The sequence below is a fragment of the Chanodichthys erythropterus genome, chromosome 11 (genome assembly GCF_024489055.1).
Source record: "Chanodichthys erythropterus isolate Z2021 chromosome 11, ASM2448905v1, whole genome shotgun sequence".
Classification (NCBI taxonomy): domain Eukaryota; kingdom Metazoa; phylum Chordata; class Actinopteri; order Cypriniformes; family Xenocyprididae; genus Chanodichthys; species Chanodichthys erythropterus.
In genome coordinates, this window is record NC_090231.1 from 5,398,336 (window position 1) to 5,425,168 (window position 26,833).

Below are 26,833 nucleotides of genomic sequence, written 5' to 3' on the forward strand. Positions count from 1 at the left end.
AGTCATTTAGTGTCCACAGCATGTTAGTTCACTAGAGAAATGAAGCATTTCACTAAATATATGGACTATATTAGCTCATATATTCATTATATTTATTTTACTTGTTACTAATGTCTTAAAGGGGACCCCTTTTTAATATAGGTCTCTGGTGTCTCCAGAATGTGTCTGTGAAGTTTCAGCTCAAAATCCCCCACAGATCATTTATTATAGCTTGTCAAATTTGCCCCTATTTGGGTGTGAGCAAAAACACGCTGTGTGTCCCTTTAAATGCAAATCAGCTGCCGCTCCCGGCCCCCTTTTCAGAAGAGGGCGGAGCTTTAACAGCTCAACAACAACAAAGCTGGAGAATCTCACGCAGCCAAAATGAGGATTGTCAGTAACAGTGTTCAGACTTACATTGTTCAAACCGGAGTCGACACTGATGGAGAGACTCAGGAAGAAGTTACAACTTTTAGAATGAAACTGGACGTTTCTGAATGGTTAGTGGATAAATTTATGTAGTTGCTGTGGAGTTGATTCAACTCATCCACTAGCATGTGCCGTCATGTTCATCTTTTGTGCAAATCCAGCATTGAATTGACCCTCGTTTGTGAAGCAGTCCGGCGTAAAAGGACGACATGTCAACAAAACTCAACTACAACAACTCTTCCTCTTCTCTAAAGCAGCCCAACATTGCCTCACCACCTTTGTTACGTGTTCTTGGGAGCAGGGTTTATGTAAATTTTAGGGTTTGTGATGTCACTAACCTGGGAAGAAGCTCGACGTAGTCCCTACCAGCTGTTTGTTATAGTCTTTAAAAAGCTATATCTCCCTTTGCATTGAACATTGAGCATCGTAACTCTGCAGATGTTGTTTATGCTCAAACAGCAACATTACACACTAACTAAAGTTAAAAAAGTGAATTCATAATCAAGGACCCTTAAATTATTTAATATATATTTAAATAAATTTGTCATGAAAACAAGTTATGACAGTAACTGTGTAAACTGTGTCATATTTTTAAATTAGATTTAGAAGGTAATGCAAAACCTGCCTTATGTGCAATTTACACTTTTTTTTTATTATTTGAGTATTGATGATTATGTCTAAAAGTCAATTGCAACTAATAGTTTGGACTCTGTTGTTATTTGTAACCTTTAATAATTTAGTCATGTGCAAGAAAGAGCACCCTGAATGCTGTTTACAGCATTAGAAGAGATAATAGATTTTTTTTTTTTATCCTTATGAAAATGTTAATAGCAATTAAATTTATTTAAAGAGAAAGACACAATTTACGGCATTTTTTAGAACTATTTTTGTGAGCAAAATAGAGAAAAAACAGACAATATTGACAATATTGTGTCTGAAATGTAACTCAATATTGAGTTTTTGTTTATTGAACTGTTGTTTAAAATCATGCTGATATGCGGGAGAAACAGCACTCTTGCTCATGTGATACTGCTTAACTATATCATACAGAAATATAAAACAAAGACTCAAACAGGGGCATTTTTGCAGTCATATATTTAATTTTTGGGGCCTTCTAATAGGCTACATAAAGGCGTGTTTTTGCATTTTTACCCCCCAAATTGAGTGATACACTCAATAAAGTCAGATTCCACACCATTAAAACAACAATTAGGAAATTATGTAGACTATACATATCGCACACCTCTAGTACCAGCCATCCTTAGTTGTACTCTGTCATTAGTCTTACGTTAAGATTGTCCTTGTTTGGCTTGTTCCAGCTCTCTGTTGATCTCTGTTATCTTCTGAAGGCACTTTAATAAGCAAGAGCTCAAGAGGATGGAGGTGCATGTCATGGCAACACTTTTATCAACCTGACACCTGTGACAAATGTACTCGCAGCATGCCAGCAAGTGTTTCTGGGTAACGAATGTAAAGCATGGCAGTTAACAAACACTCATTCACATATCTAAACATTCATAAACGTACATACTTACGAGGCAATTACACACAACTTGCTTCCTAAAGCAATTAGAAGGCACTTCATGGCGTGAGCTGCTCATGGAGATGTGTAAACAAGAGTACTAGAGGAGGGAGGAAGCCTCTTGAGCACCAATCAGTTACAATGGGTACGGAAAGTATTCAGACCCCCTTAAATTTTTCACTCTTTGTTATATTGCAGCCATTTGCTGTCTCATAACTTTTTTTTCCAAACGCTCGAATCATGACAAAAAAAAATGTATTTTTATGTTGGATCAAGCTAATGCGCATGCGCAGACCTAAATGCGTGTCTCTTGTGCCTCATTTCGGAGGCGCGTGTCTGACCGTTTCTATAGAAACCGGTGCTTCTAACGGCCGCTGCAGTGACGCGATGACTTTACCAGTCGACATTTGGCTCTTATTTAGAAGGCGGGACGTATTCGGCCATATTGCGCGTTACACTTTCTCCCATTCAAAACAATACGAGTGACACGTCTTGTGTTATTCTATAGTCTTTGATTTAACTCAGGTGCTGTCCATTTCTTCTGATCCTTGAGATGGTTCTACACCTTCATTTGAGTCCAGCTGTGTTTGATTATACTGATTGGACTTGATTAGGAAAGCCACACACCTGTATATATAAGACCTTACAGCTCACAGTGCATGTCAGAGCAAATGAGAATCATGAGGTCAAAGGAACTGCCTGAAGAGCTCAGAAACAGAATTGTGGCAAGGCACAGATCTGACCAAGGTTACAAAAACATTTCTGCTGCACTTAAGGTTCCTAAGAGCACAGTGGCCTCCATAATTCTTAAATGGAAGACGTTTGGGACGACCAGAGCCCTTCCTAGAGCTGGCCGTCCGGCCAAACTGAGCTATCGGGGGAGAAGAGCCTTGGTGAGAGAGGTAAAGAAGAACCCAAAGATCACTGTGGCTGAGCTCCAGAGATGCAGTCGGGAGATGGGAGAAAGTTGTAGAAAGTCAACCATCACTGCAGCCCTCCACCAGTCGGGGGTTTATGGCAGAGTGGCCCGACAGAAGCCTCTCCTCAGTGCAAGACACATGAAAGCCAGCATGGAGTTTGCTAAGATGGTGAGAAATAAGATTCTCTGATCTGATGAGACCAAGATAGAACTTTTTGGCCTTAATTCTAAGCGGTATGTGTGGAGAAAAGCAGGCACTGCTGATCATCTGTCCAATACAGTCCCAACAGTGAAGCATGGTGGTGGCAGCATCATGCTGTGGGGGTGTTTTTCAGCTGCAGGGACAGGACGACTGGTTGCGATCGAGAGAAAGATGAATGTGGCCAAGTACAGGGATATTCTGGATGAAAATTTTCCCCAGAGTGCTCAGGACCTCAGACTGGGCCGAAGGTTTACCTTCCAACAAGACAATGACCCTAAGCACACAGCTAAAATAAGGAAGGAGTGGCTTCACAACAACTCCGTGACTGTTCTTGAATGGCCCAGCCAGAGCCCTGACTTAAACCCAATTGAGCATCTCTGGAGAGACCTAAAAATGGCAACGTTTAGCATCCAACCTGACAGAACTGGAGAGGACAAGGAGGAATGGCAGAGGATCCCCAAATCCAGGTGTGAAAAACTTTCCCAAAAAGACTCATGGCTGTATTAGATCAAAAGGGTGCTTCTACTAAATACTGAGCAAAGGGTCTGAATACTTAGGACCATGTGATATTTCAGTTTTTCTTTTTTAATAAATCTGCAAAAATGTCAACAATTCTGTGTTTTTCTGTCAATATGGGGTGCTGTGTGTACATTAATGAGGAAAGAAATGAACTTAAATGATTTTAGCAAATGGCTGCAATATAACAAAGAGTGAAAAATTTAAGGGGGTCTGAATACTTTCCATACCCACTGTACATCCAATCATTTCAGACAATCCATTAATCCATTTCTGGACTAAGCTGAACATTAGTATGTCTCTAAAAACACACCAGAGTCAGCCATTGACTCCACAACCAGCCAATAATCTAGTGAGATGGTGATTGATGGCTTATGTGCTCTGCTGAGGTGATGAAAAACCAATAAAAATAGGTTATAGGACAATAACCCTTGAGTCAACAGTTACCTCCAGCATTGATGACCACCCCATGAGCCGTGTACACAGAGGTCAGGTGACGTGTTCAGGGAAAATCCTGTTGAGGAATTCTGAGAGGGGTCTGGCTGACCTTGAGAATGGGAGTTGGGTAAATGTGAGGATCCGCTAACAGCTGTTCCTGATCTATTTGGGTACCTTGACATTGTACAGAATTCTGTTGAATAGGATATTTCTTTTGAAGGGACATGGGTTCTGTTCCAAAACCTAGCAAGCTGCCTAAATGAGAAGCATTTTAAGGCATCATTGGTGCATAGGCTGTAACAAAATGTAAACTTTTTCTAAGAAACCTCTTTATTGGCAGCAGAGATGGCAAAAAATAGTGAAGGAAACATGATAAATGTTGACTATAATATATAATTCAGTACCAGAAGATATCAATAAATAGTTATTGTTGCACTTTATTTTACAGTATGTGTACTTACTGTACCTAAGAAAATACTGGCTAAAGGAATAGTTCACTTTCAAATGAAAATTACCCCAAGATTTACTTACCCTCAAGCCATCCTAGATGTATATGACTTTCTTTTTTCTGATGAACACAATCGGAGTCTGATAAATATGCATCCTGATGCATCTGAGCTTTATAATGGCAGTGAGTGATACCAAGTATGAGCTGAAGAAAGTGCATCCATCCATCAGAAACTTTCTCCACACGGCTCCGGGGAGAGTAAAGAAATGCGTTTGTGTAAAAAATATCCATATTTAACAAGTTATGAAGTAAAATATCTAGCTTCCGCCAGACCACCTTTAGTATTCAAGATACAAAAAAGGGAACTGGCGTCTCATCAGTTAAGCTTTTTGCATTTGAATAGGGAAGGCGTAGAACGCAGCGTAAGCTTTTTAAACTGCGAGAGGCATTGTGCTTTCTTCCTAAGTTCGATATGGAAACCGGTCTGGATATTTTTTACTTCATAACGTGTTAAATATGGATTTTTCTTTTTACACAAACCCATCACTTTGCTTCAGAAGGCTTTTATTAACCCCCCGGAGCCGTGTGGAGTATGTTTATGATGGATGGATGTAGATGGAGGTACTTTCTTTAACCTATCACTGCCATTATAAAGCGCTGATGTGTCAAGATATTTATTCATAACTATTAATTATTCATAATTATTAATAAAATTTTCAATAAAACAAAGTCTCAGTTTTCAGAAAATATCAATTATATCAAAATGTCATTACAAATGTTAAATCAGTTACCTTTAAAATGAACATATTGTTTTTGAAGTCTCTTATGGTCGCAGAGGCTGCACTTATTTGATCAAAATACAGTAAACACTGCAATATTGTGGAATATTATAACAAATTAAAATAAAATAAAAAATAAATATGTAATTTATTTCTCTGATAACAAAGCTGGGTCATTCCATGTCAAATCAACCAAATTTCGGAAACTTCCCCATCTTAAAATCAAGAGATACATTTTTAGTTTTAACATTATTTGTTCTTCATATATTCCTCTTTAAAAGAAAAAGTATCAGCTGTATGCAAAGTGACCCACATTTGTTTTTTTAACACTGAAAATGTGTACAATTTACCAGTTTACACATGGAGCCACATTAACATGTCCATATCTCTGAGATTGAACCATCGAGGGAAAGTTTTAGAACCAGAATCTAAATGGATATTAAGATATCTTTAATACTTCTTGAGTTACAGGCATGCAAACTTGAGGCAAAAAAACACAAAAAGTGCTTTTTGCCATTTTTTAACTGTCATCATTATCATGTAATGAAACAAAGATCGCTAAAGTCAACAGATTTTACTAAAAGACCTACCAATTTCTGTGGTATAATAAAATAATGATGCTGCCATCTTTCTAAAGTCAATTTTATAACCCTCTAATTTGGCTCCAAATCTCCCAAATGACCCCCCTCTGCAAAACAGTGGATTACTCAGTAAATACACATTTAATATTTTGGATTTCATCATTATTTATGTTTGTCTTTCTACAGAAAAAATATTAACAAAATCAAAAATTCAAGCCGGTGACCTCTGGTTGAATTGACACGGAATGGCCAAGCTGAATTTTCAGCATTATTACTACTTATGATCCTTCAGAAATCATTGTAAAATGCTGATTTGTTGAAGAAAAGTATTAATTTCTTTAAAAAATAAATAAATAAATAAATAAATAAATAAATAAATAAATAAATAAATAAATAAATTGACCTCAAACTTCTGAACAATAGTGCATATCCATTATATTTTTTACTTAATGTAGGTTTAAGTAAATGTCCTAATTCTGTTAAATATGTCTTGTTTGAAATCTTTAGAGGCCTTTTTTTTCCAAAATACAACAAATGTTCATTCAAAATTATGGCGCAGGACAAAATACATAATGAATGCTATCAAAGAAGTCTAGGTTTTGGAACAGAGCATTAATATTTTCACCAAAACAAAGAAAAATTAGCTCACATTGGCCTGTTGAGGAAACGTCTCTACAATTGAGATGAATATTTATGAGGGTACAAACTGTACACATTGTTGCAATATTTCACAGCTAATCACGTTAAAATATTTCCATTTCTGAAATATGTCCGAGTCTGGGAGTAGCTCAAGATAATTTACCCTTCCTCTGTTATATTTACTCTATTCCGTGACCCCACCTCGTCTGCTCTTAACCTCCTTAACAGTTAACGGTTCTTATCACCCTCCCCTACGAGCACCAACACTGCCACATTTGACTCCAGCCCGGCTCGGCCCTGACCAAACCTCTTCTGTTTCTAATCACTCCCCTTAACACGTCAGCTTAACGCCACTCCACCTCGGCTAACTCTTAACCCTACCTCCTCCACCTCTAATACCAACAAAAAAAAGTCCCCATCCTGACTCCACAGCATCTGCCTGTGGGAAAAGTCCAGCCTTGGCTCAGCAGGAAGCCCAGGATTTACCGCTAAGCATTTAATGGTCCTACAATCCATAACTCACACTTGTCCATACCACCCAAAATAAAGTGGGGGGCTGAGAGGCAGAAAATATATTCCCCTTTTCAACTTTATTATGCTCAAAGTCAACATGAAACTGCATTTGCAACCTATTTTATTAACTTCCTTCCTTTTATTAGCCCTTTTTTACTCCCTTATAAGTGAAACAGAATATTCAACTAGAAAAAAAAAATGTGGGTGGGACTTGATTTGATACAATAACAGTTTAAGGCTTTTGCATGACCTTACATTTTTTTGCACCATTAATTAATACTGTAAGAATGTGCATGTTAATGCATTCATTAGCAGACAGGTGGAGCCTTTTGAAAACCTATTTGAAAACAGTCATTGTTTTCTGCCTTTTAATGATGGTAGTGGTGCAGAAATTGCAGGCATCAAATAATAAAAAAAACAGGTAGTTAGTGAATATCATGTTAATAGAGGATCGTAGTTATGCCGCATTTTTGAAGGCCAACCCGGAAGTTAGCATCATTCTAGTTTCCTCTACAAAAACCATGACGTTTAATGCCACCGACAACCTCTGTAGTCCCATTTAGCCTCCTGTTAGCAACTGCCGTTTTCAAGACAAATAAAAAAAAAGTATTGTGATCTTGTTTTAACAACAGACCTTATTCAAATCTGACTTTTGGTTTATAGAACTGGAAGTGCTAAAGAGCTAAAAACCTTTTCAAGGATCATTGTTGCCAGATTGGGTGGATTTCCACCCAATTGACCATTCGCAAAAACCCAACCCCTTTAGTTACTGTTGCTATGTCCGACAAGCCGTGGCGCTCTCGCGCCTAAGCTCAAGCGGCTCGTGATCCGATCACCTCTTCCTACTAGTCAATTTATAGCATTTATACATGAATGAACATCAGAAGGAATGTTGTTTCACCCACAGAAAGATGTCAGTACAGACAATTATTCAAGTACAATTCCACCAACGTTAATCTAACTCCCCTGACTGCTTTGTCGGACATAACGGCGGATTCAGCATTATGATTGGTTAGATCGCCTGTCAATCAAACTCCTGGCAAAGGGTCAATTGGGCAGTTTTTAATTTGATTGGGCAGGTAAAAATTGGTTTGGGCAGGTAGGCAAAGTTTGGGCTGGTTTGGGGTCAGTTTGGTGGTTTTCAAACATTTAAATTTTAAAGTGTGCACCATCCAATCAGTTATCATGACATCATTAAACACACCCACTGCAGAGTCAGCTGGTGTTGACGAGCCCACACTTTTAGCCAATCAGAGATCAGCAGGTAGACGTGATGATTCGCAGAATTTTCACAGTAAAAACTGATTAATGTTCTACAATGTGTACTTCAAGAAAGAAGTACATGTAGTTCTGTTTCAAGTTAAAGCGCAACACAAAGGTATGTGCATTATTATAACGTTGAGTTTGGGTTTTGTTTGTTTTCTTTTATTTTGTAGTTTGCCTTAGCCATGTTTCATGTTCCTGTCTTGTGACCTCCTTGCCCTCATGTCATCGTGAGGGTTTAGGGTGCAATTTGGGATTCAGCCCTTGTCTTGTGCTTCCCTTGTCTTATATGTCATTATATCTCATTGGTTTGTCTTGTCATGTGATACTCTGCTCTGTTCTCATTGGATCATTGTTTGATTGTGCACAGGTGTCCCTTGTTTGCTCATTAGTTTTGTGTATAAATAGCCCTCATGTTTCATTGTTTAGCTTTGTTCATGTAACATTGTTTGGTGAGTGTATTTATGTTCATGCCAAGACTTTGGGCTCTATTTTAACGATCGAAGCACATGGTCTGAAGTGCATGGGGCTGGTGCACTTAGGATGTGTCCAAATCCACTTTCGCTAGTTTAACGACGGAAAAAATGGTCCAAAAGGGTTGTACCTAGTCTCTTAATGAGTCATGGGTGTGTTTTGGGCATAACATGCCATAAACCAATCAGAGTGTCATTTTTAATATTTGGCATGTTTGTGTGCTGCTGCACGTCCCTGTGTGTGTAACAATGCGTGTTGTGCACCCGCTTATAGGTGCATATTACTAATGCACCCTTTAAATAACAAAAAAAAATACTGCTCCATTAACTTTAGACCAGATTTCAGTTGGTCAATGGTGGTTTTCAGTTGACTCAAAATAGCAAAACGCAACAATGCATCAGAACACACCTCGTTTTCAGACCAACATGCCCATGGGCGCACAAATGGGTGCAAATGTGAAAATGATAACTGCGTCAGGCTGAAACTAGCACAAAACACTCGTGTCACACCTGGCGTCGCATGATATGGCCCTTTGTATCAAGTCTACATCAAGCCATAGTCAAGTCAAGCCTGTTTTGGATTATATTTTATGTCACTTTGTTTCACTAAACTGCACCTGGGTTCTGCAAACTTGCCTACAATGGACTGTTACAATTATTATTATTATTCATTTTAGAACACTAATGACACATTTTCAGCTGTTATGGTGTGTGCGTGAGTGTGTTGCAATTACATTACTTATTGTGATTACCATGCTTTTTTGTCTCCACTTGAATTGGCTTGTTTTTGCTGTTGACATTGTAAACGATGCATGTGTTTTCTGAGCGTTCAAGTTCTGAGAGTTACATGCAAATATTTGACATACTTTAATAGTTTCTACCTGTTTGGGTAGAAACATTTTTGCTCATGCCATGTTTTGTTCCTTTGCTAATTTGATTTGATGTTGATTCATTTTTATAATTTTATTTTGCTATATTTAGTTTTAAGGAGGTAACTGGTCTTTATAAATCTTGGTTGTTGTGACAATAGAATTCTATCACATTCTTTTGGCAGTGAATGTTTTGGGGAGGTTTTTGTGATGGAAATCGTCAACCCAATCTGGCAACTCTGTCAAGGTTTTGGCCAACAAAATACATCCCTACAGCACTCAATTACTTTTACAAATATTAAATCTTAATGAAAATTTAAAATTGCACACAGTAATTATCTGAGCTGAAAATTTGCAATTTGTCTGTACATGGTTTCAGAAGCTTAGCTTAGCATGTGTTCATGTACTGTAGCTGTACTGTATCTGTCCGCATATGGTAAAAACATAAAATATAAATCATCCATTCTAAACAGGATTATTTGGACAGAAAATATCCAGTATGAAGAGTGGATGTGAAGAATCATCTTGTTTTCCATTGTCACGACTTTAAGCCCCTGAGGAGCAGAAATTGTTATGAAATATAATTTAAATGGTTCAGTCTGAACAGTCATGATCTCCACCTCTTCCACAATCAACTTGCATTTTGATTGTGTTATTCTATTGTCGAAATAAAATCAAAATGCACAAGCTAACAGATGCCATTGAGGCTGAAAAACACTGAGGTGAACTGCTGCTGGATATCTACCATATGCAAATCAAAAAGCCACCTGAGGCGCTTCAGTGCAGAGATTGAAATACTTACTTAGAATAATAAATAGTAAAGGTGAGAGAACACACAGTTTACTGTATTTACAAAGCAAGCCTCCTACAGGAAGCGCCTCAGTGCTGGGTAAGCATTCCACATGTCTGAATTAAACACTGCAAGTGTAGTGACGCATATGAACAACATGCTAAAGACCAACTTCATATGCAGAGCAAACTGAAACGAAGACTGTAAGAGCAAGAAATATAAAATGATATGGTGTCAGAGATCTAAGAATGATCTAAAAATTGGCGCAAGACAAATCTTACCAGCCAGGTAAGTGGACGCAAATGACAAAAACACTGCTAGTGGGTGCTATTACAAAAATAATAACAGTATTCATACAGGTTTCTCAAACACCCCTCCCATTTACCATTGGTCCAAAAAGGTAATCGTGCCTCAAAGTCAATGTTACACTGCTTTATCAGGCTTAAACAAACAGCAACGTTCTGATAGCACCACATATATTTACACTTTTCAGAGAATCAACCAATAAAATGACTTACTAATAGTGAGCTATGCACATTAAACATGACCGAAAACAGTATTTTAACATCCAAAATATAATTTCCCAGAAAGTGGGGTGAAGAACTTCTGGAGAATTTTCTAAAAGCGTATGATCTTAACAAGTTAGGGGGTTAGTGGATAGTAAAATAAAATAAGTTGAAGTTGACTAAATTTGACTAAAACCAAAATCAATATAAATTAAAACTACATAGAAATATTAATACTATTTATTGGACCAGAGCTAACATGAACTTAACATGAACTAACAAAACAGTCAACTTCACGTTGTTTCTCTTAGTAAGATGAAAATAATCTGTTATTTAAACTGTGATTAACTTAGAAAGCGATCAAAGAACGCTCCCTTTACAATCAGCGATTGAGTTCTGGACTCTCACCAAAACTATTGTGTTTGTATGATGAAAGCATTCATTAGTGTGCAGAAATCGATTTACAATTACAAAATAACTATTCATGCACTCAACATAAGCTATATGCTCATCACTGCAACCTTTCATGCCATGATCTCAATATAATGCAATAATCAACACTTTTCACGATTATTAAACCTTGAGAGCTGTAATAGTAAAAATGAGCTAAAAGTTTTCCAGATGTAATACTTAGCTATTTTCATATGCAAAGATGTCAGCCAATCACAGCAGTGGGCGTTTACACCGAAGTCTCATAGCAGACACGCCCTTCAAATCAGGGTAAGAAAAATGCCTTTTATTTCTAAATTATGGTCATTTTTGATGTAAAAATCACACTACCATTACAAGTGCACCCCAGGACACATTATAAAATAATAAAATAATGCAGTTCATGACTCCTTTAAAACAAACCTAAAACCAATAAAAATGACAAAAGCACAAAACATTATTAAAACAAACTAAAATTCAAATAAAAACTGAAAATATACAAATAAAAAATATGGTAATAGTATATAAATAATACTAAGGTAACACTGGGATTTAGTAAACTTGGTCCTAAACCAGTTCTCTTACCTTAAACAGTAAAGGATCTGGTGTCAGTCAGAGATCAAAATCCTTTCAACAGTAAGATTCGTGAAATGAGGAGGAAACCAAGAGCTCACAATCAGTGTTCACATAGGCTTAAATCAAATATGATTACATTTCAAAACTAATTGTCTTAGACATTTCAATTGAAATCCCTCCACCCTAAAAGAAAATCATTTACTCGCCTTCATATTCCAATCTCATTTTACTTTCTTTCTTCTATAAACCTCTAAATGAGATGCTAGACAGAATATCTGAGCTGCTCTTTTTGAGATAGTGAAAGTGGATGGTGATTTATACTATTTCAACGGTAAAAAAACCACATTAAATCAAATCATACAAGTTGCATTGTGCGCTATATTCCAAATCTCATTCATGTTTGTGTTCAGTTCCAAAATATTGCCTCTTTAGATGCACACACATCATTATTTCTGGTCATGTGACCAATCATGACACACTCCTAAAAATAAAAGTTATTTATTGGAGAACCCCCTTTTGGAACCTTTAGTTTTAAGAATGCACAGAAAATGTTGACAATTGACAATTATCAGTGGACAACAACTGAAAGCTATTGTACGATTTCAGAAGACTGGAATCTGGCGCATGAATCTTAAGGACTACTTTCATGATACTCGTACAGTATGTGTCCTTTTTGGAGCTTGACAGTTCATTCATTTCTGCTAAACATCTCTTTTTGCATTTAATGGAAGAATGGAAGAAAATAATACAGGGCTTGAAACAGCATGGAACTGAGTCAATGATGATATAATTGTAATTTTTGGGTGAACTATTCCTTTAAGGTCCTGTACTAAACATGATGCCATGCTCTCTATCAAAAGCTGGCTGGGCCCATTAATGGCTCATGAAATATGTACCAGGGCTTAGTGTCAAGAGCCAATTTGCCATGTCAGAGAGTGAGAGAGAGTGAGAGAGGGTCCCATCCAAAAGATTAGCAGTGCAGCGCGTGCAAAAAGCAGTGAGTCTGTTTACAGCTGGTAAGAGTGAATGGCCACACAGTAACTGTGTATGAATGAGCCTTTCAGTTCTAACTTGACCCACTGAAGATTGAGAGACAGAGAGAATTCACGACGAGCAGTATATGTCAAAACATACAGATAAGAGCTCTTTTTCCTTTTGCATAACTGACGTGAAGGCTCAAACAGAATCTGCAGACTTTCTTTTGCATTTTCAGAGCTGATTCTGGGGGAAAATCTGGAAAAAGGATTCCAGCACTTAAATGACATCTTCAGTAATAATAATAAAAAAAAAAAAGTTTGATGAAGTTGTCTAAAAGTAAATGTTTGGTTATGGTTAAACTCAAGCAAAACTGGTATAGTAAGGCTGCACGATAATGATAATCATGATTATTAATCACAATTATTTTTTTAGAGTGAGAGAGGGTGTGTGTATATATATTATATATATATATATATATATATATATATATATATATATATATATATATATATATATATATATATATATATATATATACACACACACACACACACCGATCAGTCATAATATTATGACCACCTTCCTAAGATGAGTTTGAGGTGTTGACTTGTCAAAGTAACATCCACATGGATGGCAGAACCCAAAGTTTCCCAGCAGAACATTGCTCAAAGCGTCACACTGTCTCCGCCGGCTTGCCTTCTTCCCATAGTGCATCCTGGTGCCATGTGTTCCCCAGGTAAATGACACACATGCACCCGGCCATCCACATGATGTAAAAGGAAATGTGATTCGTCAGATCAGGCCACCTTTTGGAAATGCTCTGACCCAGTCATCTAGCCATCACAATTTGGTCCTTGTCAAACTTGCTCAAATCCTTAAGATTGCCCAATTTTCCTGCTTCTAACAGTTTTCAGTGAATTATTTATTCACTGAAATGTGTGTGTTTTGGTTTAAAACACAAGCTCTGTCATATTCTTTGATTGTTTCTGAAGAGCGCGAGCCCTCGCATCATGCTGTGTGAAATACAGACTAAACAAACACCGCTGTATGGCCAGATGATACGCAAACTACATTTCGCGGCTGAATAAAGCAAACCAGCGTCTCGCTAGTAAAGTTTTGATGGATAAGGATTTCATTCAAGGTAAATACGATTGTGGTGATGTATAAGAATCGTACAGTGAGCACGGGTGAGTCGTAAACAAGGTCTTTGCTGTAATGTTTTTTTTGTTTTGTTTTTCATGGGTGCTTTGGTGTGCATAAACTTATTAATTATATGGACTCCTTATTTAATTTGGTTATTTGGTGTCCTTTTAGAGTCTCCAAGTATGCTTTTTTTTTTAAAGACACTTAAATTTCTCTTGAAAAAAGCTTGCAGAAAATACAGTTTTGTGAGAATCATCCTTCAATCTGATAGTTTAAACAAGATAAATGATGTATGCTTAATTTCTCGATAAGTATGCGATTAGTCACACAAAAGGAACGGCCCCACATGGGATTGGATACAAGAGCTTTCCTGTAGCTCAGTGGTTAGAGCATGGCACTAACAATGCCAAGGTCATGGGTTCGATCCCAGGGATTGCACATACTCAGATACAAATGTATAGTATAATGCAATGTAAGTCGCTTTGGATAAAAGCGTCTGCCAAATGCATAAATGTAAATGTAAATGTAAGAGGCGGTACACTGCAGTTTTAAGGAGAAAATATTCAGCAATGGTGTTGACTGATGAATTTGCACATGGTTTGAGTCTCTACACAAACACATAAACAACATTAAAAACTTGATTTTCACCACAGAGGGTCTTTAAACCCGACAGCTTTCATATATTTTGTTATACAACAGCAAGACGTGACTATCCACAAAGTGCTTTTTTACACAGACAAATCTGCACTTACAGGAATTACGTCTAGGTTTACATCATGCATGAGTTTAAAGATGTAAATCAATATTTGGGATTCAATCATTTATTGCAGAACGATTATCCTGCACTCTGAGTTTGACTGTCTCAGAGTAACATATTTATGTGCAGCACTGATTTAAGGGTTTATCTATAAAACTGTAATTAAAAGCAGCTGTGAATTTATGGCCCTGCATGGGCCAATGAATCAAAACATTAACACCCTTTGAACCATCAGTATACTGTGAAGCTGTAGAACACATGAAAGCTGAATAAAACCATAGGATTTTACCTCAACAATGATGTCTTCTGAGTACAAAGCAGCAAAAAAAGAGTTTAAAATCTGTCAAACTTTATGAAGAGATCTTGAGATCTACCTCAAAATTCCATTATTTTTTGCTACCTAGACACCTTGTAAAGTCGCCCTCCCATGACACTACAGTATGTGTAACACTTTTCATATGGATGTCAAATACAAAACCTGCCATTTTCAATAAATATTAAAATCTTGACTTTTTTGGTGTAAATATTTTGTGTGGGACCCTGTAGCCTTCTTGTTACAACTACATAAAGAACTGGTTTAGGACCAACATAAAGTACAACTACAGGCATACATTTGACTTGACATTTGATATTCATCAGTGCTTTTATCTGCCTGCATTGACACCATTTTCTTTAAGAGCTGCTGTGCAGGCAAAATTATATACCATTTATCACTGTTAAGCTGCTTTGACACAATCTGCATTGTAAAAAGCGCTATAAGTAAAGGTTGACTTGACATACAAGTGCAAATTTGAAACTATGGCTGGGTGGGGAAAAAAATCGATAATTATCGCAATATAATTTTCCTCGATAAAACGATATCAAGAGTTTGATAAATGTTTGATATAATGTGTATGCACCAAAAGTGGAACGAAACAGTGCTACTCATTTGAACACAGACCGCTTGGCTCAAAGTTCAAACGGCAGCAGGGTTGCCAGGTTTTCACAACAAAACCCGCCCAGTTGCTACTCAAAACTAGCCCAAAACTAGTCCAATCGTGTTTCGGGGAGGGTCCCATGGTAAAAATCATGTTCCGGGGGGTAAAATCAGTGTTTTTGACAAAATTTGCATTCCAGGGGCTAAATATCATGTTATTTGGGGTCACTTCAACCCGCGGACATGAAAAACAACTTGCGGCTCTTATTAGGGCAGATGCGTTTACTCCCTGATCGGTCTCTGTCACACGAGCACTGAACAGCGCTGTGAGATCCAGTGAGAAGTGCTTGAATTCAGCAAAGAACACCAATGTCTTGGTGATTGAAACTAGTTTTAAGATAGATCAAACAGCACTGACAAACATGGAGAAACAATGCACAACGATTACAGTCAGAAGGCTTTTCAATCTACAAATCACCATCTTTTACCATGTATTTACTGTAGTAACACTAACGGCATTGTGGCAGAAATATGGGATATACATATCAAATTTTATTATATTATTTATATAGATATGTATTGTAAAAGTGTATTAAAGAAGTAATAATGTAAATAAACTATAGCATTTGTGCAATTATACTAAATGTATTTAGAATAAAGTTTTTCATACAAATACCATTGAAACCACATAGTTACATTTTACCATGTTTATGTGTGGTTTTAACTGTGGTTATTATGATCTAAATGTATGCTATGACCAATGGTTAATTTTAACAAAACTCAATCAGTTAGAATATTTAAATTTTGGTTGTTACAATTCTTGCAAATATTAGCTATTTTTGTTAATGAACCACAATTAATTGTCTGGTTTCTACAGCTTTCACTTAGGATCAAAAATCTGCCTTTAAAAGGTGCCATAGAATTAAAAATTGAATTTACCTTGGCATAGTTAAATAACAAGAGTTCAGTACATGGAAATGACATACAGTGAGTCTCAAACTCCATTGTTTCCTCCTTCTTGTGTAAATCTCATTTGTTTAAAAGACCTCAGAAAAACAGGTGAATCTCAACATAACACCGACTGTTACGTAACAGTCAGGATTATTAATATGTACGACCCAAATATTTGCATATGCCAGCTCAAGGCATTAGACAAGGGCAGGATGTCTGGAGTAAGCAAGGACAACAGTGAAAAATGGCAGATGGAGCAATAATAACTGACATGATCCATGATAGCATGATATTTTTAGTGATTTTTGTAAATTTTCTAAATGTTTCGTTAGCATGTTGCTAATGTACTGTTAAATGTGGTTAAAGTTACCATCGCTTCTTACTGTATTGACGGAGACAAGAGCCGTCGCTATTTTCATTATTAAACACTTGCAGTCTGTATAATTCATAAACACAACTTCATTCTTTATAAATCTCTCCAACAGTGTGTAATGTTAGCTTTAGCCACGGAGCACTATCAAACTCATTCAGAATCAAATGTAAACATCCAAATAAATACTATACTTACGCGATTAGACATGCTGCATGACGAATACTTTGTAAAGGTCCATTTGAGGGTTATATTAGCTGTGTGAACTTTGTTTATGCTGTTTAAGGCAAGCACGAGCTCCGGCGGAAGGGAGCACGAGATTTAAAGGGGCAGCAGCCTGAATCAGCGCATATTTAATGATGCCCCAAAATAGGCAGTTAAAAAATTAATAAAAAAAAATCTATGGGGTATTTTGAGCTGAAACTTCACAGACACATTCAGGGGACACCTTAGACTTATATTACATCTTTTGAAAACACATTCTACGGCACCTTTAAACTTCAAAAGAATTAAAGATTTGACATTTATCGTGATAATTATCATTATAGACTGATATGAAAATTTTTATCGTGATCATTTTTTTTGGCCATATCGCCCAGCCCTACTTGAAACACACTCAAACATCCACAACCTATTCCCGGCTCACAGCAATGAGGCTGTCTGGAGCCAGTTTTTTGTCTCTGCTTTAGGTGTCAGCTGTTCAAACAGGCTGGAGCTGCAGCCGCAGTGTCTCTGGACCCACAATACAACAGCACTGAAAACCAAAGCTCTCGCACTACTGCCTGAAACATCCACGGAAAACTTCACATAGTGCCCAACACAGCACGCTCTCTCATTTATATATACACACACGCAAACACAAACTAGAGCCTGTTGAGTGCTAGCCAGAAATGACATGGGAGATAGAGCTGTTGTTTTTCTGACTGTTCACTTTTGTGTTGATGAACACATCTCAAATGACAAATAACTGTTTACCATACTGGCTCTGTTGCAAGCCAGAGCGCATTTTAAGGCATCGCTCCCAACACAGTGGCTGATCCAAAAGGTAGGCGGCATAACATACTGTACCTCATTTGTTTGCAACGAAAGGTTTGAATTCAACATATTCTCATTCCTCCTCTCAATGCCACATAATTTCCGGCCATGTCTCTATGGTCTCTGTCAATAACAAGTGCTGAAAACTATCCCCAACAAATTTTAAACTTCACAATGCAATAGAAAGAGCATATTGTTATGCATTTCCTGTCTCTGAGAGGCAGAGACAACAAAAGGATCATTTGTTAGTCCGCCTACAATGCAACCTTTCAGTAGTGTTTACGAATCTGTAAATTGGGAATAAAAAAAAAAAAGTGTAAAATGGAAAGCAAAGAGAACACTCCCTAAAATAGAGGAGATGGTGACATTGAAAAAGAGAGCACAAATGGCTTCAATTTGAAAACTTGAGAATATCAATACTATTGAAAACAGAATGCAATAAAAAGCAATCAGGCACAGGGTTAGAGCAACATCTGCTTGTCATAATCTATGGTATAAGCCAAGCAAGAATTGCTATTTCAAAATCTACTCTGGCTCGTAATTGTTGACTATGTACTCATTTAACCTCAGAGCTTCTCCTTAAATGTTGTATTTCTCAGGAACAAGAAGTACATGCTTTAGGGCCCCGACAGAATAAAGGTTGTTCGGCTGAGATAAAGTGTTAGGTGCTGATTCATTCAAACAAGTGAATTTAAGAGCTTAATAAGAACCTGATGCCAAAGTGCACCAAACTATTTAAGTATACAAGGGTTGAGAGCACTGCAGTTTAACTAAGAGCCAAAGCATTCTGTACGCAACGGGTTGTGGGCCATGCAGAAATGAACTGAGAATGCCTTTGAAATTCACTACCTGATGTAGAATTGTAATTCAGTTTGGATGGATGGATGGATGGATGGATGGATGGATGGATGGATGGATGGATGGATGGATGGATGGATGGATGGATGGATGGATGGATGGATGGATGGATGGATGGATGGATGGATGGATGGATGGATGGATGGATGGATGGATGGATGGATGGATGGATGGATGGATGGATGGATGGATGGATGGATATACAGAACAATAGGCAACCAGAATGATAGATAGAATGATAGAACAATAGATAGATAGATAATTAGATAGATAGAACGCTAGAAGGATGGATGGATGGAACGATAGATAGATAGATAGATAGATAGATAGATAGATAGATAGATAGATAGATAGATAGATAGATAGATAGATAGATAGAAGGATGGATGGAACGATAGATAGATAGATTGATAGATAGATAGATAGATCTATCAACGATAGAACGATAGAACGATAGATAGATAGATAGAACGATAGAACGATAGAACGATAGATAGATAGATAGATAGATAGATAGATAGATAGATAGATAGATAGATAGATAGATAGATAGATAGATAGATAGATAGATAGATCTATCAACGATAGTACGATAGATAGATAGATAGATAGATAGATAGATAGATAGATAGATAGATAGAACGATAGAACGATAGATAGATAGATAGATAGATAGATAGATAGATAGATAGATAGATAGAACGATAGATAGATAGATAGATAGATAGATAGATAGATAGATAGATAGATAGATAGATAGATAGATAGATAGATAGATAGAACGATAGAACGATAGAACGATAGATAGATAGATAGATAGATAGATAGATAGATAGATAGATAGATAGATAGATAGATAGATAGATAGATAGATAGATAGATAGATAGATAGATAGATCTATCAACGATAGTACGATAGAACGATAGATAGATAGATAGATAGATAGATAGATAGATAGATAGATAGATAGATAGATAGATAGATAGATAGATAGATAGATAGATAGATAGATAGATAGATAGATAGATAGATAGATAGATAGATAGATCTATCAACGATAGTACGATAGAACGATAGATAGATAGATAGATAGATAGATAGATAGATAGATAGATAGATAGATAGATAGATAGATAGATAGATAGATAGATAGATAGATAGATAGATAGATAGATAGATAGATAGATAGATAGATAGATAGATAGATAGATAGATAGATAGATAGATAGATAGATAGATAGATAGATAGATAGATAGATAGATAGATCTATCAACGATAGTACGATAGAACGATAGATAGATAGATAGATAGATAGATAGATAGATAGATAGATAGATAGATAGATAGATAGATAGATAGATAGATAGATAGATAGATAGATAGATAGATAGATAGATAGATAGATAGATAGATAGAACGATAGTACGATAGAACGATAGATAGATAGATAGATAGAACGATAGATAGAACGATAGATAGATAGATAGATAGATAGATAGATAGATAGATAGATAGATAGATAGATAGATAGATAGATAGATAGATAGATAGATAGATAGATAGATAGATAGATAGATAGATAGATAGATAGATAGATCTATCAACGATAGTACGATAGATAGATAGATAGATAGATAGATAGATAGATAGATAGATAGATAGATAGATAGATAGATAGATAGATAGATAGATCTATCAACGATAGTACGATAGAACGATAGATAGATAGATAGATAGAACGATAGATAGATAGAACGATAGATAGAACGATAGATAGATAGATAGATAGATAGATAGATAGATAGATAGATAGATAGATAGATAGATAGATAGATAGATAGGTAGATAGATAGATAGATAGATAGATAGATAGATAGATCTATCATCGATAGTACGATAGATAGATAGATAGATAGATAGATAGATAGATAGATAGATAGATAGATAGATAGATAGATAGATAGATAGATAGATAGATAGATAGATAGATAGATAGATAGATAGATAGATAGATAGATAGATAGATAGATCTATCAACGATAGTACGATAGAACGATAGATAGATAGATAGATAGAACGATAGATAGATAGAACGATAGATAGATAGATAGATAGATAGATAGATAGATAGATAGATAGATAGATAGATAGATAGATAGATAGATAGATAGATAGATAGATAGATAGATAGATCTATCAACGATAGTACGATAGATAGATAGATAGATAGATAGATAGATAGATAGATAGATAGATAGATAGATAGATAGATAGATAGATAGATAGATAGATAGATAGATAGATAGATAGATAGATAGATAGATCTATCAACGATAGTACGATAGAACGATAGATAGATAGATAGATAGATAGATAGATAGATAGATAGATAGATAGATAGATAGATAGATAGATAGATAGATAGATAGATAGATAGATAGATAGATAGATAGATAGATAGATAGATAGTAAAAGTGTGAAGGTTTTTGATGGATGGATGGATGGATGGATGGATGGATGGATGGATGGATGGATGGATGGATGGATGGATGGATGGATGGATGGATGGATGGATGATGGACTTAATTTTCATCAAACAAAGCTATACAAATTCTCCTTTTGTGTTGCATGGACAAAATTGGAAAGAGTGTGAGTAAATAATGACAGAAATTTCATTTTCGAGTGAACTGTGGTGAACTGAGTCACCCGAGTCATAACACATCGTCCCCTCTGAGGTTTGTCACTGCCACCATAACACAAGTGTGCACACTTACAGTACGCTGGCCAATCATTCACATCTGCATTTGTGTATTTGCTGAAACATGTTCCTGGCTTAATACTAGACTGATAAACACTCTATACACCGATTCAGCCGAGGCCTTGTGAGTTTGATCACTTTATCAGGCTGAACAAAAGGTAAAATTGAATACATCTGCCCACCAAATCCCACATCTAACACAACCGACCCTGCAAAGCCCTCCATGAGAAAGTGACAGAGCCGAGATGTGTGCGTCTAGCAGGCGGAGCGCACTGCCAGAGGGAGGTGAAAGAGCAGAGCCGTTCTCTAATAGGAAAAGCAGGAAAATAGGAGATGTGGGAAAAGAGTAGTGAAAACACCTGCTTCACTCTCAGTGCTGAAACTCACAGCTTCTTAAAGAGTCCCAGCGGCGGCTCCCACGCGTGCATAAATCACGCTGAAGTGTTTAGCCCATAGAACAAATATTATTCTGAAAGATTACTGCAAAGAGCTTTAATGGAGACTCTGGATAAATGCACATCAAATTTCAATTTAGACTCCAGCAGAAACCTGTTCCCTCCAAGATGGATGACTCCAATCACCTGCTTCAGTCAGCAAGAATGGAATTATAAATGGCATAAAGGAGAGCGCTGGTGCTGTCCGTCAGCTCTCGTATGAATGACACTAGCCAAACGGTGTGAGTGCATGGAAAAGGTGCTCGATGTGGCCAGCTGTAACTCTATCCCAGAGTGCACTGCTTCACTAATGCTACCTGCTACCTGCTCCGTCTTTCCACTTGCATTTCATTCAGCCATGGCAGAATCCCACAAAGGAAGGACTTGGGTTTCAGCTGTCGTTATTCATGTACCGGCGCGTAGGACAAAGAGATTTGGCCACTTGAGGTGGCAGCTCTGCGGTGTAAATGGCTGTTATCGAGTGGCCCTGTTGCGATGGATTAGGCTGGCGTCCATGTTCATGCCAGCTCTTCCATTAACATCCACACCAGCTCTCTATATATAACCTGTTTCTTACTAAAAAAGACGGAAACGTTCAACGATTCCCTCTAGACGTGTGATGGAGTCTGTGATTATAATTTGACTTGAGAGGCTGCAAGAGAGAGCTGCGACATTTGACTGGAATATTTGAGTTGATATGTAAATATCAAATCAAAAAGTATTCAATGTTCCCTTATCTATTCATCAGAGAGTCCTGAAAAAAAACTAACATGGTTTCCACAAAAAAAATATTAGGCAGCAAAACTGTTTCCAACATTGATCATAATAATCCGAAATGTGTCTTGAGCAGTGAATCATCATGTTAGAATGATTTCTGAAGGATCATGTGACACTGAAGACTGGAGTAATGATGCTGAAAATTCAGCTTTGATCACAGGAATAAATTGCATTTTACAATATATTCAAAGTTACTTTAAGTTGTATGCAGTTGCATGAGAAACACTTTAAAAATCTCACCAACCTCATACTTTGGTACACATAAAAATATTCATAAACTATTTGAAAATGATCAAATATGAAATTGATGGGTCACTAAAACTCACTAAACTAACTCTAAATCACTAAAACTTAATAAAATACAATATGTTAGATACAGACTAAATATTGTTGCTTTAATATGTTTATCAAATATTTGGAGGGATTGTTTTGCATTGAAACAATATGGATTATAAAAAGCACTATATAAATAAAAAAATGTGTAATTTCGAATGCACAGGTGCACAATTATAATTATGCACTCATTATGCAAAACACACATCAAAAGCATAAATCTCATGCACTCTTTTCTATCGCCATTTTGTTCACAGAAATCATTTTTCAGCTCATTTTTTTGTCCAAAGGCCTTAATAATGATAAAAAACAAAGATATGACATAAGGTAGTACAACTAGATCTCTTTTATTGAATCCAAAAGGTTTTAATTATATTTTGCTACATATAAATGTATTTTAAAGATTTTGTGTCAGTGTCAAAAGGTCATTCGGTTTAACCGTCCAAAGGCAAATCCAGCCATTTCATTTGTGATTAAAATATCTTAAAATGTAATAAATGTATATATTTTTATTCTGGCATGATTTTATAACATCATATATCAACATAGTGCAAAATGATATTAAAATTACGTGTAGAAGTCGTTGCTTTGTTATGAAAAAGAATGAATTTCATTGATGTCATTCGGAGTAACCAATATAAAGGGACCATTTTGGATCAAGTCATGTGGTCAATATCATGTGACAAGATATGACATCATTCAGACACCTGCAAAGAACCACATGGTCATGAAGCAAAGTAACTAACTCTCTCTTAAATATCTGAAAAACTCATGTTTTCACTTGATCATACGCATGTCCCGAAACATCAGGTCATTCGGTACAACTGCTATAAAACATGGAAAATGTTGCAATATTTTAAAAACTGATTGTCCTTTTGCTAGCTAGCTAGATATCAGCCTGTTAGCATTGTTTGAAATATCGTCATTTGGTATAACCAAAGTGTCGAAATTTTGGTTAAACCAAATGACTTTTTTGGTGACAAGTTTTGTCCATCTTGTATAAAATGACAAAAGCAGTGTTAACTGATTATAAAAACCACATAATCTCATTGTTAACACTTAATAAACCTTCAAAATGCACACCTTATTTGACCCTACAATAAAACACGAATATCAACATACTGTAAGAACAACAAATTACTGTAGAACTGATCAGATTAGGCTATATCGTAGGTTTACAAAATGGCAGAATGCCCATAAACCCTTGCACTTGGATATATTATTGACTATTATGATGATGTAAAATGATCAACTTTACATCTGAATACAACTTGCAATGCGCACTATATGCAGCAAAATAGCATGTTAGAGAGGACAAATGAGTCTCAAAACAGCTAAACCCAACTGTAATGTCCCAGTACAGCGTGTTCGATTATAAAACAAACTATATGAAATGTAACTGTAGAGTCAGTGCTGTACAAATGACTAAAAGTACAGCAGCCAGCAGACAAGTCTGATACAGCACAGAGAAAATCTGAGGTGAGCGATAACTATCTTCACAAAAACAGTGTTTGACCTTTATCATACCTGACCAGCGGATGACATCAGTGTCAACATGAAGCTGATCTGACAAATGGGCAAAACCCAGAAGTCCATCTTTCAAACCCTGTTCCAGAGCTGCCTGATGAATGATGTCAGTCAGAAATCAGCCTGAGGAGAGACAGAGAGAGATCATTTAAACAGAGCTGCTGCTGCTGCTGCTGGAACAATGATGCTTGATTATTTACCTCTGTTGATTCTAGATTGAAAGTGCCAGGCCTGATTGACTTAATTACCCTGTCTATGTTGCTCTGACAGTGAAAAACAGCCTCTTTCTCAGGTATTCCCCATGCATAATGCAACAGCAGTAGGAATGCAGTGCGATAGGTTTCTGTGCAGCAGTGAATGTCTTATGTGCCCATATTCACATGACACAGCTTTTATTTGATCAGATTAGTGCATGTGTGAGATGCTGCAAACAGACATTGTGAGCAAACGCTCAGCTTCTGTCAGACAGATCAAAGTTGCTTTATATATGAAGACATGAACACCAGCTGATATCATCCTAGAAAAACTCGTCATGCAGAGCCAAGAAAAGACGTGCGTTTATATGATCAGCTCTTACCTTTGCTGCAAAGTAACTCACGGATTCACATTTTAATCCATTAAACGCGCGCGCCGCACCAATAATCAATAATCACCGCACGAGCTCCGGCTCTGTTCACTTGAATGGCGTGTGTCCGTCCGTCAGTCGGATGTTAGAAAGGCTGAATGCAGCTCGAGTGACTGAGTTTCTGCTCTCTGCTCAGCGCACGGCTGCGTACTGAACACTGAGTTGACAGAAGTTAGTGTGCTGAGCTTATAGCCCACTAGGCGTCCCATACCGGACGCGACGCGACTAGATCGCTCCCCCTAGAGCGGGGCATGTTGTCACAATGTATGGGGTAAGCTGTCGCGATGGAACCTGCAATTAAAGAACCTTTTTTTTGTGGGCATTGAAAATGGACGAACCCAGTGGGTGGGTTAAATATTTGCCCAACCTGATGGGTAGGTTTATGAACTCAACTATTACTTTATTGCATGCTTAAAATGAACCCAGAGAATGTTGGAAATGAACATTTATTAATAAGTTTAATGAGTAATTAAACCATAAACATTAAATTGCTTTTGATTATTATTGTTGCCTCTAGTAATTATGTCTGATTTTTAATTTCCAACATACTTTGGGTTCATTTTAAGCCAGCCATATAGTCATTTTTAAACAATAGTTGGGTTAAATTAAACTACCCAGCATGTTAGTCAAACATTTAACCCAACTTCTGGGTTAAAAACAACCCAATCGCTGGGTTTGTCCATTTTCAACCCAACTTGGGTTTTGTTTTTAACCCAGAATTTTTTGGAGTGTGATTATATACATTTAAATCAATCAAAGATTTATGAGAAATACCATTGTTTTGAGAATACAGCAACTTTTCAGTTAAAGTTGACTTAAATTATATAGTACAGATCAAAGGTTTGGAAATGTTAATGTTAACAGAAGTCTCTTCTGCTCATCAAGGATGCATTTATTTGATCAAAAATACAGAAAAAAAAAACTGTAATATTTTAAATATTATTACAAATTAAAATAAAGGTTTTCTATTTGAATATACTTTAAAATATTTAATTTATTTTCTGTGATCAAAGCTGAATTTTCAGCATCATTACTCCAGTCTTCAGTGTCACATGATCCTTCAGAAATCATTCTGATATGATGATTTATTATCAGTGTTGGAAACTGCTTAATATTTTTATAACCTGTGATACTTTTTTCAGGATTCACTGATGAATACAAAGTTAAAAAGAACAGCATTTATTCAAAATAGAAATATTTTCTAACGATATATCACTTTTTTTAATCAATTTAACACATCTTTGCTGAATAAAAGTATTAATTTCTTTCAAAAAAAAAAGAAAGAAAAAAAACGACTGACCTCAAACGTGTTTATTGTTACAAAAGATTTCTATTTTGAATAAATGCTGTTCTTTTTTTTATCTTTACAGTGAATCCTGAAAAAAAATGCATCACAGGTTCTAAAATATTAAGCAGTTTCCAGCATTAATAAGAAATCATCATATTAGAATGATTTCTGAAGGATCATGTGACACTGAAGACTGGAGTAATGATGCTG

The 26,833-nt window shown here is 36.4% G+C and overlaps 1 protein-coding gene across 3 annotated transcripts in view; it reads right to left on the minus strand.

The window, feature by feature from the left end:
• The window catches only part of adamtsl3 (ADAMTS-like 3), a 231,238-nt gene extending 205,771 nt beyond the window's left edge, over positions 1-25,467 (minus strand). For all 3 annotated transcript variants that reach the window (XM_067401094.1, XM_067401093.1, XM_067401091.1), the window contains exons 1-2: positions 25,288-25,467; positions 24,711-24,833 (exon numbers count right to left, since the gene is read on the minus strand). In XM_067401094.1, the coding sequence (XP_067257195.1) occupies positions 24,711-24,779 (69 nt within the window). In that variant the 5' untranslated portion in view covers positions 24,780-24,833; positions 25,288-25,467. The remainder of the gene's footprint in view (positions 1-24,710; positions 24,834-25,287) is intronic.
• Between the last annotated feature and the right edge of the window lie 1,366 nt (positions 25,468-26,833).